This window comes from Folsomia candida, unplaced genomic scaffold (assembly GCF_002217175.1).
Source record: "Folsomia candida strain VU population unplaced genomic scaffold, ASM221717v1 Fcan01_Sc001, whole genome shotgun sequence".
Classification (NCBI taxonomy): Eukaryota; Metazoa; Arthropoda; class Collembola; order Entomobryomorpha; family Isotomidae; genus Folsomia; species Folsomia candida.
Window position 1 is genome coordinate 7,244,169 of NW_019091193.1, and position 16,285 is coordinate 7,260,453.

At 36.0% G+C, this 16,285-nt stretch overlaps 2 protein-coding genes across 2 annotated transcripts; both read right to left on the reverse strand.

Annotated features, from left to right (window-relative positions):
* Nucleotide 1: 1 nt before the first annotated feature.
* Nucleotides 2-1,596, reverse strand: LOC110858037 (phospholysine phosphohistidine inorganic pyrophosphate phosphatase). The gene is made up of 5 exons (XM_022106679.2): nucleotides 1,226-1,596; nucleotides 954-1,146; nucleotides 674-861; nucleotides 434-602; nucleotides 2-359 (listed from the first exon to the last, which is right to left on the reverse strand). Exons 1-5 carry the CDS (start codon nucleotides 1,339-1,341, stop codon nucleotides 168-170), a joined length of 858 nt encoding a protein of 285 aa, XP_021962371.1. The 5' UTR covers nucleotides 1,342-1,596; the 3' UTR covers nucleotides 2-167.
* Nucleotides 1,597-4,267: 2,671 nt separating this feature from the next.
* LOC110863214 (cell wall protein IFF6) lies at nucleotides 4,268-7,985 on the reverse strand. Its single transcript, XM_035846770.1, has 3 exons — nucleotides 7,898-7,985; nucleotides 7,546-7,833; nucleotides 4,268-7,056 (listed from the first exon to the last, which is right to left on the reverse strand). Exons 1-3 carry the CDS (start codon nucleotides 7,910-7,912, stop codon nucleotides 6,064-6,066), a joined length of 1,296 nt encoding a protein of 431 aa, XP_035702663.1. The 5' UTR covers nucleotides 7,913-7,985; the 3' UTR covers nucleotides 4,268-6,063.
* Between the last annotated feature and the right edge of the window lie 8,300 nt (nucleotides 7,986-16,285).

Sequence of the window (16,285 nt, forward strand, 5' to 3'; positions counted from 1 at the left end):
ATAATTTTCCAATTTAAATTTATTTAATATTTTTGGAAAAATACTTTGCGAAATCAGATCTTCATCATGTCGATGTGTATGTACATGTATGTGGACTTTATGCATGCAGGTGTACCACGTCATATTTTTGTCATATTACTTGATTGTCTAGTTAATTCTAATTACCACTAATTAGTATTACAGCCACGCAATATCATATCAACAGCACTCGCTAAATTATCCACAATTCCACTTGGCTTAATTGTGGGATGATTTTCATCCTCTGGTCTAAATTTTCCCGTTCGAACCAGCACACCTCGCATCCCAGCGTCCATAGCTCCTTGTACATCGCCAATAATGTCGTCACCAATCATGACGACCTGAAATTAATTTGATCTGAATTACATACTAATAAATCGAGTGAAATTATACTCACAAAATGTTGAGAACTTACTTCATCCGCTGAAATTTCACCATCCGACGACAAGGATGACAACGCTGTATGAAAAAAGACAGGGGACGGCTTTCCAAATAACTCAGCCTTAATATCCAGCCCATACTCCAATGCGGTTACAAATGGTCCCACATCCATCCAGAGGAGACCGTTTTCTTTGTAGTATCGACTACACAATAAATTATCAATTGTTACATATTTGTAAATATTTAAAGTGAAAGTTGATTGGGCAAGACTCACCCTCTCCCAAGTGTAAACAGTTTAGGGTCCAATCCTTTTTGCTGCATGGACAGTAAAATACGAAATGCAGTGTTCATACTTTCATAGGTAAAGTATTCGGCCGCATCAGCAATTACGACACAGGTGGGGTCAGTTTCACCTTCACTTTGAGAAATTTGATCAATAACTGCATCAAATTCTGGTTTGACCTTGGGTGATGACAATGCATTACAATTAATCATGATCCCTCTTTCCTCATGCAGCAATGGCAAGCAGGAAATATTTAAATAGCGTAGCTTACTTTAGGATGAACGAGTAGATGGGGACGATGTCCATGTTTTAGCAATTCCTTCGCTAGCAAAGGCGCAGGAGCAAAGATATTTTCTAACAGGACACCTTGATAACCTAAGCTTTGCAACGTATCCGAACTTCCTTGGCGTGTAACCTGCGACTCGTTTGTTACTAGGCGGACCTCTAACCCCGATTTCATCAACCTGAAAAAATTTATTTAGGAAAAAATATCATTTGTTATTCATTATTATGCGACAATAATTTATGCCGCCAGTAACTTACTTATGGAATGCATCAACCGACCCAGCAATTGCTTCATGTCCATCTCGGAGAACGCCCGAAATGTCTAACAGAACACCTTTAATTGGCTTCCCTTCAGCCCAAGACATCGATGTCATAATTACTTAAGATAAATTGTGCTGTTGCTGAACCCCTAAAAAATTTCTGCCGGACTAATACACAATGACTGAATAACTTATATGCTTATTTGTGATTAATATAATATAGCTATATCATTTATATCTTCGAGCTATTTAAATAATTTAAGTATATTTCGTGTGCTTCAAAATTTGAAGTTTAGAATTAAATGCAAGTTATGTAACAAGCAAGCAAACAGCTGCAGATCCTGAGTTGATGCATCAACTTGCTCAACATTGCATGCAACTTGAATGAATGCATATGTATGCTTTCCATGAAATCAGAATCAAATCAATCAAGGTATGTATGTATACTTATACATTAAGTATATAATGTATATAAAGGTATATAATCCCTTAAGTATACATTCGAAAATTGTATGATGCATGCTTAATAAGCATTGCTTATTAAGAGAGACGTCACGGCTGCGCCCAGTTGTGATGGCATTTATATGCTTGGCGACTGGAACTTTGTTGTAGACTCCAATAGGGACAGATTTGGCAACATAGAAAATAGAAAGGGCCTTGCAAAGCAATTCCAAAATTTTATCCAGTCGAACGGCTTTTTTGATACATATCGTCACCTGCGCCCACAGGGAAAAGATGTTACCTTTGTTTGTCGGATGAACGGTACTTCAGCTAGGTTAGATAGAATATACATTCAAAACTGTCAATTGCCCAATTTAATTGGTCAGGAAATTATTCCGTTCATGAGCGATCATATGATTTTCTCAGTAACCATAGCAACCAATAATAATAGGAATAAATGTTTATGGACATGTCCTACATCTATTTTTAATAATTCTGATTTTGTTTATACGATTGAGTCAATTTTAGAAAAATTTTTATCGTGCGATTTTTCTTTGGAAAATTACGAACTATTAAAAAGCAAAATTACCCGGGTTGCCATGGAGACAGATTTACACTGTAAAATGTCACTAAGGAAAGTTATCAGATGCACTTATAATAAACTGATCCGTGTTAATAGTGTAAGTAGATCTGAGATTTTTACTAAATTTATTGATAATGTGGAAGCTGCAATTCGTGGCGACGGAGTCTGCAGCGATTTCCCTGACCGTAAAATCACTACCGTGCATAATGGCATCACAGTGAGCGAAGCGTTGTGCGACTTGCCATCTGATCAAAGATTGAAATTGGTTTGGAATTTTTTCAGAGAAAAGTTCTCCTCCCCCCTAATTAATTTATCTGGTCTGGATCTATTCATGGCGCAAATGCCAAAAATTAATTTCCCAGAATTTCTTGATAATGATTTATCTGAAAATGAAATTTTAGAGTCCATAACGAAATCCCCCAATAATAAGGCCCCCGGACTGGATACTTTGTAGAATTCATAAGGTAGCCCACCTTATGAATTCTACAAAGTATTTTCACTCCAATTTAGCAAAATTTTGTCCTTAGTAGCAAAATTATCATGCGAAGAGGGTAAATTTCCTAAATCTTGTCGCAGTTCGGTTGCAACTTTAATATTCAAAGCTAATGACCCCAAAGATCTTAAGAATTATCGCACAATATCACTTACAAACTCTGACTATAAAATTATATCAAGCGCTATAAAATCAAGAATAAATACAACGCTTCCCTCTGTAATTGGTCCATGGCAGACTTGTGGCGTGAAGGGTAGATCGATATTTGACAACTTGTCTTTTATTCGAGATGCTTTTCAAAGCTGCGAACTTGAAGGACTACTTTTTAGTCTTGATCAAGAGGCTGCTTACGACCGTGTCAGCCATGAGTACCTCTACCGAGTCTTACATAATTTTGGCTATCCAAAAAAAATTATTAATTATATTCGGTTATTACACACGGAGTTTTCATTAGTAATTTCTGTTGGGTCTGACCTAACTTCCCCTATTTCCTTCCGTGTAGGTCTGAAACAGGGTGACCCAATAGCATCTTCTCTATACTGTCTTGCGATCGAACCTTTTTTGTTCAATCTAGACAACAAGTTGAGAGATTCAGGTCCTAGCGCATGGCGCAGACACCCAAATATCTACCTCTCGGCTTACGCTGATGATACCAACGCTTTGTTGGGTAATCAAAATCAGATTTCGATTGTCGTATCCGAATATACAAAGTTTTCCGCATTCTCGTCCTCAAAACTGAACAGTAATAAGTCCAATATTCTAATTTTGGGAGCTTATAATCTTCAAATCCCGGTAGAATTCCCAGTAGTGTCTGACGGTTTGAAAATTTTGGGAATCTACTTTGGGCATGAGAGGTATATGGCCCAAAATTTCTTGACCATGATGACTAAATTTGACTCAAAACTAGAATTTTATACGACGAAATGCGCCCCAATAGTCATTTTTCCAGAGCTAAAATCGTGAACACTTTTTTACTCCCAATATTCTGGTATGTGATAAAGGTATTAGATCCCCCTGAAAGTTTTTTAGGCTTGATTTGTTCGAAAATTGAAAATTATGTATGGGCAACATCCAAAAGGTGGGTAGCGCGTCCATACGTCTACCTGCCGATCTTAAATGGGGGTCTTGGCCTGAGCAGTCCAGCAGCGCAGATTGCCACGTTCAGACTTACATTTGTTCAGAAAATCATGGCCCAAAATAATAATACATATTTTTTAACAGAGTCAGAGTTGCAGACATCTAAATTTATAAATGGTGATATGAATTTGTCACCGTTTTTCACTAACATCCAGACCATGACCCAACTGCTTGGACTAAGGCTTACCTCTTGTAGTAAGGACATACTTAATGAGATTCATATTCATAGTAAAATAGTTTTCCATGATCTCAGCAATAATTATATTAGTCGATGTAAGGTAATTAAAATCAAAGATTTATTTGCAGAGCAATTTTTAACAAATTTAGACTCGTTGCCAAGAGCAACGCATAGACATGTATTAGCCGAGAGGGCGAAACATGTTAATGTGGTTGCCATGGTTACCGAGTCCACTAATACTCAACTCGCGTTATTCTCATTATATGACAAGTCCATACTAGTCAGTGTAGTCAAAGAGACCAACTACCTCCACTGTTTACGATCTCACGTAGGTATCAAGTGGGAAGAGCTAGATAATAATTTTTGCTCGCTTCCACAGTGGGAGCATTTAGTGACCACGCCGATATCCAACCCGAAAAAGATACCGTTTTCAAAATTTGGCATAACGTGGGACTCACTCCATCACTTGCACAATCACTACACATTTACGATAATCATTGTTGCCCATTTTGTGCTTCCGTGCACCCTAAAGTCATACACTATTTATCATGTTCATATGTCACAGATTTGAGGCAAGTGGTTGCCAATCTGTTGACAAAGGTAAATATTTGCACACAAGCCTTCGATGAAGCGTTTCGGCATGGCACCAAGAATGTAGGTGCAAACATTCTGATCTTTTATGCCTATTATGCTATCTATCAATGTTTTATACATAAACTTAATAATTATTCTGGTAATTATGATTTAATCTCCAGTTATCGTCACATGGTCTATGGACGTATACTTATGGAATTCCATGCATGTTACTTAAATAAAAGTATACTTTCTAAGTTTTACAAGAAATGGGAGAAATTTAAAATTTACTCAATTGATAATAATAAAATAAACATAAATTTAGGCTTTTGAATAACTAACTTTCTTTTTATATTTTCTTGCCTGACTAATCCAAATAAATAAATTAGTTTAAGCAAACAAATTATGCATTAATAGAGTAATAATATCTTAAGAGGCCAGAAGATTGAGAATAACAGGCAGTGGCTTAGTTCCTACCCCTGACGGCCAAAAAGTTAAGTCCTGTTTAGAAGACGTCGCCTCAACATATTAATTAATATTTATTTTAATAATTTGATGTGAAATGTACTTAAATTGGAATAAAATTAATTTTGCCCTTGTTTAAAAAAAAAAAGTTTACCCATATATCTGTAACACATTAATATGTGATTATAAATATTGCATGGATGATTAAACCACCAATAAATATTTCAATACAATGTATGTTCATAAAGTTTGTGACGACGAATTGGGTGATAATTACTACTTACCATGTTGAAATTAATCGGTTCAGCCGTTTTAGCTCTATCGTGTCGCGGATGAACAGACATGACGGTTCTATAAGCCCTGACTTGGACAAAAACTTGCATAACCGGCTTATTCCTGGGAGAATACGACATTTGTCACTCTAATCTTATAACGTATACTTGCAATACATATGTAAAATACATATAAATGTATGTATATAGCTCTATGCGCTAATCTGAACCTGGTTTGCAGTAAAACTCAAAACAATCATTGAACCATAAAAATAATATGGTTACCTTATGTAGCTCCAAACTCCAGAGCTGAAACACTAGAATCTATAGAGTACTGATCTTCACAAACCGTTCTTTTAAAAAACGAGAGAACCGTATTTTATCGGGTGTAATTATTATTGTGCATTTACTCTTTTTTGCTAAATTAGACTTATATTTGTACATACGTCAATATGTGTGTACAATAAGTTCCTCACCTAGTTGATCTATTTATGCATTTATTGTTCCGATTATTACCAATATATTTTGTGATGCTCTAAAAATGAAGTGAAAATATTTTACTTAGGAGTGTATTTACTTATTCGAATCCATTTTGTGATGCTTCAAGGTTTATGTATTTACTCATAAAAATAATTTCAATTTTTTATGATTTCTCCATTTACTGAAATATTTGAATCAATAAATCAATGAGTAATTACATAGCTGTCCCGGTGGAAGTTGATGCTTCTGTGGTACTTGACTCTTCAGTAGTTGATGCTTCTGTGGTACTTGACTCCTCAGTAGTTGATGCTTCTGTAGTACTTGACTCTTCAGTAGTAGATGCTTCTGTGGTACTTGACTCTTCAGTAGTTGATGCTTCTGTGGTACTTGACTCTTCAGTAGTTGATGCTTCTGTAGTACTTGACTCTTCAGTAGTAGATGCTTCTGTGGTACTTGACTCTTCAGTAGTTGATGCTTCTGTGGTACTTGACTCTTCAGTAGTTGATGCTTCTGTAGTACTTGACTCTTCAGTAGTTGATGCTTCTGTGGTACTTGACTCCTCAGTAGTTGATGCTTCTGTAGTACTTGACTCTTCAGTAGTTGATGCTTCTGTGGTACTTGACTCTTCAGTAGTTGATGCTTCTGTGGTACTTGACTCCTCAGTAGTTGATGCTTCTGTAGTACTTGACTCTTCAGTAGTTGATGCTTCTGTAGTACTTGACTCTTCAGTAGTTGATGCTTCTGTGGTACTTGACTCTTCAGTAGTTGATGCTTCTGTGGTACTTGACTCCTCAGTAGTTGATGCTTCTGTAGTACTTGACTCTTCAGTAGTAGATGCTTCTGTGGTACTTGACTCTTCAGTAGTTGATGCTTCTGTGGTACTTGACTCTTCAGTAGTTGATGCTTCTGTGGTACTTGACTCTTCAGTAGTTGATGCTTCTGTGGTACTTGACTCCTCAGTAGTTGATGCTTCTGTGGTACTTGACTCCTCAGTAGTTGATGCTTCTGTGGTACTTGACTCTTCAGTAGTTGATGCTTCTGTGGTACTTGACTCTTCAGTAGTAGATGCTTCTGTAGTACTTGACTCCTCAGTAGTTGAGACATCTGTGGTACTTAGCTCGTCAGTAGTTGATACTGAAGTATTTGGTGTTGTTGGGTCAGATGAATCTATGGGATTTTCCGAGGTTGTCGTAGTTGTTCCAGGAATCTAAAAATAATAAATTCAAGTTTATCCGGCCTCAGATTAGAAAAATATTTGATCGATGCCTAATTTCGTGGAGTATAATAACAGGATGCATAAACTTTTTGGTTGTCCTTGGTTTCTCCTAAAGAGGTGGCGCAAGGATGAATCTTTTAATAAAAATTTAAGTCGGAGGATTACATCTTGCCATTATGAGTGAAATTCTGGTATTGTGGTTCTGTCTCTGTGGTTGGCAACCAGATATACATATCAGAAGTAAATAAATAAATTTTATCCTGGTATTCGAATACAGTTCTAAGTTTGATTAGAACGGTCGGGTGGTTGACCGGTGGGGGTTCGTTGGTGCAGAATATTACAATTTATAAAATTTGGTTGACAACCCAGTTCATCACAAAATTGCATGCAAATTCCTAAACTTTTAATTTTTTTAAATCATCCTTGCATCACCCCTTTTGGTAAAGTCATGGACAAAATGAATGCAACAATTTTACTAACCGGGTTAACTGTAGTTTCACAATTTTGGGAAACTTCATTAAAAACATAGTCAAAGTTGGCCCCACTTTCTTCTTGTGGACATCGATAAAATACACGGATAAATGTGCTGTGGGCTGGATACCATGAACAAAGGACGTAGTCACAAAAAGGATTAGTATTCGGGCAGTACGTTCTCTGGTCTTCTCCAGGAGAAATCCTGAAATATCCGTCTTCGCGACATGAATATGGCAACGTGGCCGTATTGATATTTCGTATCGATACCATCATCAACATGGATGTGAAGATTACCTTGGAGATTCACATATTCAAGCTAGGATTGTAGCCGTAGTAAAGAAATTAAAATATCACTTACCCTGACACTATGCATTTCAAACTTTATTGTGTCCTTAATTTAATTTGCACAAGCAACTATTTTTCATGCACCAAGAATATGAATGCATGGCGAACTGGCTAATATCTCTTCCTTTTATAATATTTTAATTTATGATTTCGCAATAGATAACAATTACTTAATATTGCCCATTTAATCAGTAACAATCCATAAAACATGAAAAGCAAATGTGTCAAATCAGCAACTCGGATCCTTAATAATAAGTAGACATGTATGTAAATACATGCACGCTCGGTTTCAAATGGCCAACATTTATTTGGAGAATTTTTTGTTCCACATCCTGATCAAAAACAGGTCAAAGTCGCCAAAGATTAAGTAATAAATCCCAGTAAAAATGGGGATTTCATTACATCATTACATAACACAGGAGATAGTTGAAAATGTATATACATAGATAAATCGCATTCCGGTTCCGCTGGCTCATACATACATATCCTTTTGTCCACCAATGTATTACCTTAGTCGAAAATCAGGTGAAAATAAATCGAACTAATAAATATATTGGTACATAATAATTTGATCGCTAGCATATTTTCTAGTAAAAAATGATTTTTTTGGAGATACAATTTAAATAAACATTTGAATGTCGCTGATTCTCAACTCTTGTCGAATTCTGTAGTAAATAGTCGCGGAAATAAACATGTATGTATCAAGCAGGCAGACGATTATACTGAATGCACAATATGTTCATACATTACATACATGCATAAATAATGATAGGCGATATGTAAATCATTTGTACCCAGATTTCTGGTATTTATTTAATTTATAAGCAGGAATGTCGATATTTGATTCATTGGAATACCAAGAAATAAGTATTTACACCGCCAATTTAATTGATGTGCCGCAATATATAGATTAATCCAGATAAGCGAATGCGCTGCTTGTTGCATGATAAATCCCCAAATTACTAAATCCAACTCTATGAATTTAGCTCGCAAGTTATCCCTCATTCAACAAATTTATCTTCAACATATGCACATAATTCATACTACAGAAGGTTACATATTTGTACGGACTTGAAATATTTCAAATTTGTTTTGCATTTTTTGAATATAAATACTTCAGTAGCTGAAATAGCCATTGCCCATGATCAAATTATATAATTATTAATAATGAAAAGTTACACTCAATCTGTAGTGCCGAGAACATAATATTTAATTAGACAGTGATGACATTTTTATGAGTTTTCTGTTATTGTATATGTACTTCACTTGTTAGTTGCTACTAAATAGCCACTAAAATTATTTTCTTAGAATTTTGAAAATATTTTTCAGTCATATCCTAAAATAATTTACTTAATAAATAATCATATCCACTGTTAACTGTAAGATACAAATTATACACATTTACTAATATGTTGCATGTATTTAGCTTAATGGTAGGCTTTTTTAAAATTTTAGTACTAAACAACTATTATATACTACTTTTAAATGAAAACATTGATTATAACTGTAAACTTTGTATGCATTAATTACGAGATATAAAACGAATTTTTAAAGTAAATAAATTGGTTCAACTACGGCAAAAACAAAAAAATAGCTTGAAATTGCCTACATTTAGATACTTCGAAATAAAGCTTCGAAGCATATAAAATAAGCCAAATAAAAAGACTTGATACTACAGATGCCGATTTGCAGAACTGCAAATCAAACATAACAAATTTACATTAAATATATGTTTATGGATTCACCACGCAATTGTTTTATTGTTTACATATGTAAGGTTTAGATAGGCAAAGCAATATCCATGCAATTCCACTGTCCTAGTGAATCGAATTGTATGCACTTATGTATGCACAAAGACTTATCTACTCTAATAAAGTGTTAGTATGATCCCTGGGTCCCTGGGTCCGTCTTCGCAATGCAAATTGCCCCATACAGTAGACAAAGAAGGAAGCGGAGCAACCACTGCATGAATAAATGAATACATGAACATGTACACCCCACATACATCATACATACATCACTCATCAATAGTGGTTATCATGATAAGTGATCGTGATAAACACTATTAATTAATTATTTTAGTTTGAGAAACTCTACCCACAGCGAGTGGCATGTCAATTCGAATGTATTTTTGACGCTGAATCCAACGCCGTCAATGGTTTTGACCTGCGAGGCCCCCGTGACCTCGCCGTGACCGTGGTGTCCAAATCTGGCTTATTCGTGATGTCGCATATCAATTCGAATGTATTTTTGACGCTGAATCCGAATCCGTCAATAGCTTGGCGTTAATTGTAGAAGTTAACGGGGTTTATGGAACTTAACGGGAGCGTGAAGCGTGGGAATTTAAATAGTTAGCTATGCAGTTACTCCCACGCGACGGGAATTTAAGTAATTAGCTATTCAACTACTCCCACAGGGGGGAATCAAATTTTACTGTGACCAGGTTAATTAAAATGCAGTATGACTTGGGCAAACCCTCAGTCTGATGTATGTATGTAGTATGACAAAGTCTCCACTGGGAATTATTTAAAATATAGTATGACGGATTTTTCGCTTTGGGCACACCCCCCACTGGAACTCTAGAACCCAGCCTTGGCCGGGCTATACGCTAGTATATACATATTTATGTATGTACGTTAAACATATGTATGTACTATTAAATCAAGGGATCTAATTTCAAATTGTTTCAGATCATCCCCTTACGAATAATAAACTATCCTCGTTTACCAACCCCCACGCCACTCATTTCGAATTCCTCAAGGTCCGGAATGTTTCCCTCATTTTCCTGCACACTTCTACCGACCTCTCCATAAATCCGATCACCCCGAATATGACCATCATTTTGACCAATCCGACCATACGCAGAACCACCTTGACGGCCCCCTCCAAATCTGCCACCACTATCAATCGGACCGCTACGACCGTGTCGACCCCTCCAACGGACAATCCTGATTGGTTGAGGCGTCCCGTGGGGGCCTCTCGGATGGTAAACGGTTCTCCCGGTAAGTTCCTTGCTTGTGCCAAAAATGGTGAGGGGGAGGGCCATGAGATAGGCGAAAAAGAGGACGCCAATTGCAAAGTCCGTTCCGGAGTAGTCAACCACGCCCCCGTTCGCCTGAGGGGAGCCAATGTTGGGATACACGGTCATAATCACTCCGAAGGGAATCCAGGTCACGATAAACGCGACAGAGTTGGCGTAGAGGAAGCGGACCCGAGATACACATTGGTTCAGCCGAATGTTCACCCCAGCCTAAAAAAGAAACAATTTATTCAGAAATTTCTGGATGTGTATAAGTTTGGATGAAAAATTTATAAAATACTAATTGGATTAATTTCAACGTACATTGCTCTTATAGATGTAGGGGAGCATTGGCCTCACTTGGTACAAGTCTATTATTTCACATGTGATGGATTATGAATGGACTGTAATTGCAGTTATTACTAAAAATTATTAAGAATTTACCACAGGCCATGTAAATGCTGACAGCCACGTGGACTATGCAACATCTAATAATTTCATACACCAATCCTGCATATTTCATGTCGAACAGGAGTTTCTGTTTCAAAATAAGTGTATTTATCTGTATAAATTATTCTCATACTAAATTTACAGTTTGTCGTCAAAATTAAAATATTTACTTGCCTTGACGCACATTTCCCTCTTTGCATTGTAAACGACGCTGAAATAATTGGGCACAGCGCCAAGAATCGCCATCACCCAGGAGACGGTCAGCGTCAACGGGAGGTTGAGCCGCTTCATCGCCGGCTTCAGATGACCTCTCATCCGCTCGTAATTCAGTCCGAGCACGGCGGTTGGAATCAGATTGATGACATCCACTGCATTTTAATCGGAAAAAAATTTTTAAAATACTTCACTAAAGATTTTCTTCTTAAACATAGTGTGTTGCTCCAAATGAGTTTCTCAAATCTTTATCAACCCATAAACTTAACCCTAAATGAAATTAACATTAGCAAAATTTCATAAATCCCATTACTCCAGATCAAAGCTGCAATGGGACAGGTCAGTTCTCCTACGAGCAAAGAACCATTGTCAAACAAGTACACGAGCCCAATTAGCGATGCGACGGCGGCTGTCAAGGATGCGTTCAGAATCAAGTAGTCCTCTTGTCTGCAGATTTAAATTGCATTTTACAAATTGTCACCATTAATTTACGAAAATTATTATTTCAATGAATCTAAATATTCAAGAAGTTTGTGATACTTTTTCACCTACATCAATTTTTTGGTCAGTGACTTTCTCCAGATTAATACCGAGGTTGCCAAGTTAAGGGTGAGACTTAAAACTCCCATGGCAGCCAAGCTGAATTCAGAAAATTTCACTTTCACTTTCGACATGATGACCATATTTACGAGAATTCTTTAGAATAATTGCAATCTTAAGTAGCTCAATATTGTCGAAGGAAATCTCACTTTCTCCTCCTTTGAGTAATCGCAACCTGTAGATTTCTCCGATGCATCCCCAGCTCATCCTTCCTTTTCATTGCTGGTGAAAGGGAAGAAAAAATGGCGTCTTCTGGAAAGAAATTGGTGCGTCATCATCGTCTATTTTTCTCTTTTGAAGGTCGTCGTACTGACAACGAGAAGAAGCCCCTCGAAGTGCATTCATATCGTGTTGCTTCTTTCATTCAAGAAATAAAGATAAATTATGAGGATGACCTTGAACTATTATGTACATTTAGAACATTAATCCATAGAAGTAATTATTTCAAATTAGTGAGCCGATCAACAAATGCGGTCAGAAATTAATCGATTGATACGCATTTCATAATCAGTCACATGAAATTCAAATATTGTCGTTGCAGGAATGCATTTTTTCCATTCTATCAAACTAAATAAGTTTGTGAATCTGTGGAACAGATTTAAAAAAAATAAAGTAACATGTATTTATGAATATGTATGTGTATATATGTAATATATAAATAGGCCACCCTGACATCGAGGTCAGCTGTATATGTTCGTTCATATGTATTAGATAAGTTGAGAACCTTTCATTCAAGGTTAACATAGACTGCAGGAAAGTACATTGTGTTAACCCTGAAAAATTGATTGGATTGTCCAATTTTTACAGTCTCATCAAAATCTTTCTTGCATCTTGCATTTGAAGGAATGTGGGCCAAGTAGAAGCAGACTTGTTGTCGAATCGGGTCGTAATTCTAACTGTTCAACTTTCAATGGGTGCAACTTTCTCCAAGCTTACCCCTAACCATTTCTGATCATGTTTATGAAGCAGTAGATCTAAAACCATAGAAACATCACGTGCAGTAATTCATAGTTCGCATCGTTCATGCAGTCCTGCATACAAAAAGAGTATTGCGGATCCATTTCTTTCATTTAAAGGGACTCAGGAGAAATCACAAATGAGAATAAATGGGTACTTAACTTAAGTACGTACATTAAAAGAAATATTTTTTTAACAAACGCATATTATTGATAAAACTGGTATTACATAGTGAATGAAATCTAACATTTTTATTTGTGTAGGAATGTAATGCTAAATATAGTAAATACAGCCAATAATGGTGCACTCCTACGTATTCTAGTATGTTGAATTAATTGGTCAAATCCTTTAATTACTTTAATTATTGTTACCATCGTACTTACTACATATACCCGTTATTTGAGTAACGAAATTTCATGCACGATTAAGTCAAATCAATAGTCACATATGTGTGTAAATATGTGCATATATATTTATTTCCTGTCATTATCCAAACCCGCAATCCTCGATGCTCAAAAATTACTTCAATTACGTATGCATTACATACGTAATTGAAGTCATTCTAACCTGCATACTATTCATAAAAAATAATAAAAATACTGAAAGACAAGTTTCAAACATAAACCAAGTAGAGCGAATATTTGTTATTATGAATGTACAATAAGTACTTATAGTTGGGATTTTAGTTAGTGAATGTAAAGTTAACCACATTTTTGTGATCCCTGGCAAATAATTTGAAGTAAAGATTAGCAATCTCATGCTATGCACATCTATTTTCTTACCAACCTTGCAATTAGATAATTGCATTCTAAATATAATTCATCAAATTGATGAAACACAGCTATATCAAAGTTGTTGACAATAAATTAGATGCATATGTACATATGTATGTGTAGCCTTCACATTCTGTTAATCGCTTCGGAATCTTGGTTACTAAATATGGGGTGAGTGTGAAAATGTGTTAAAGATGGTCAAAAACAACTTTCAATTTCAATTATTATTTTCACTTGAAAACTCAATTTAGTATGCAACTTTGATCTCGTAACTCCGTTAAATACTTTTATGTAGGTACATAGTCTCGGATGACGATTAATTACAATTGTTACCGCGTTGCATAAGACGATTATTTATTAGACCCACAGAAAGCTATCATTGTCAAGAATTATGTACAACACGTCAATTATAGTATTGTATAAATAGGAGAGATAACATAAAGGACTACGATAACTACATTTAAATTATACCCAAAGGAAATTATGGCTAAAATTGTTTAGGAAAACAATCCTCACAATATTCAATTATTTCCGTAAATTGTTTGCAAACTCTTGCTTAACCAAAGCAATTAAAGTATTTAATTTAACGGATATTGTACATGTAACATCAAAGTCTACCTAAATTTTGACTTAACATCGATTCTACAAATGTAAAAAGCTTTGAAGCACTTTATTCACTATTTTATCATTTGAAAAAAATCATTTCTTCAAAAATGGGGAAATTTAACTATATATTAAATCCCCTTTCCCATGCTTCTTATATTCCTGAAATTACTTACATTACAAAACTAAGCACCATATCCTACGCGATCCCAATGAAAGAAGATTCAAACAAGAAGAACCACTTCTACATTATCAGTAAAAAATTGGACTGGTGCTTCTATTGGGCTTCTTTCTCCATAACTTTGTTCTACACAGCCAATTTTTGTTACTGGTGGATTCACACACCTCGGCACAATCTCGAAATTTGGCAAACAATCATGTCAATTTATTATCTGGTTTCATACTTGATCATATTTGGCCTCCAAGTGACCCTGTTTCAAAGAAGGTACGAGTTTCAATTCCTATTAGAAACTTCGTTATGGATGGAAGAAACTTGCATTAAGAGAGGTAATTCATGAATCCAAGTGCTTAAATACCTCAGCATACACATTCTACCTAAAGAAATTTAGTATACGAAAATATGATTTCTACAGGAGCTTCGAATTACGTTCAACCCAAAATGCTGGGAAGTATGCTCATAGCCAAGTTTTCCTTGTCCACAGTAATAATTTTGATGTCATTGTTTGGTTATTTTCGACCCTGTGCACCCCCATCCGTCGTCAGCTCATTTGTTTTTCAGTGTAAACACGGTTGGGCTGATAATACTGCGAGTTTTATGGTGAGATTGTTTAATGCGTTCTGCTATGCGTGGGTGTGGCACGTGCTGGCAGCCGTTGTCGTAGCAACGATGGCGGAGATCATTATTTACCAAGTCGTTATGATTGAGCTGTGGATAAATGGCAACGAAATGTAAGTCGTCGTAGTATAAGCATGTAGTCTAGTTTAAGTTATTAATTATTAGTGAGTTCTTTGTTCGAAATTTTAAGGCAAATTCGAAAATCCGCTCGTGCCGTCAAGGACTACAGAGTCGCCCAAGTCGCACAGAATCTTACAAACCACGTGTTAAGCAAACCTTGTCTCCAGCTTACGTTGGGTTTGACCATAATTGCTGAAATATCTGCGCTTTACGTCATGATAATTTCCTCTAATCACCTTACCGTTGATGCCGCAATGTTCTTCGTGCTCATGGGGGTGGATTATTTTATAGTTATTCATGTCGTTCTTCGAGCTTTGAGTAAGTCTTATGTGACTTCGGTAAAGTTTATCCAAAGTATGAAACGCCTGCACAAGCGAGATCCTTGGTTTAAAAAGTTTTTAAGGTCATGTCCTTCTCTTAAGGTCGGCATGGGAGATGGTAAGTTTTTTGATGGGTTGACATCACTCGTCATTTGGCAATTTTGTGTAGATCGACTGATCAGTTTATTGCTTCTCTGAGGTATAATTTACAGAGCATGTGCATAAATAACGTATGTATGTAGGTAATATGTGGGTGTATGTATGTGCTTAATGGCAGTAATTGCGTGGTTACAATGCGTATGGGGTTATTAAGCTAAGCTGATGTCTTTAATTAAATGAACTCCATAAAAGTTTATTTTGATTTTACCTTTAAAATGTTTATTGAGAAAATACATTTAATTGTCCATTATGAAGTTGAATTAAACGATCCCAAACATGTAGGGAAGTCCAAAGTTGAGACTCTTATATATTGACAAAATTTACAAGTCTCTCAAGCCAGAGTAAGTAAATGTACTTTCTCTTTTATGGCACTTAAATATGTGTATCATTC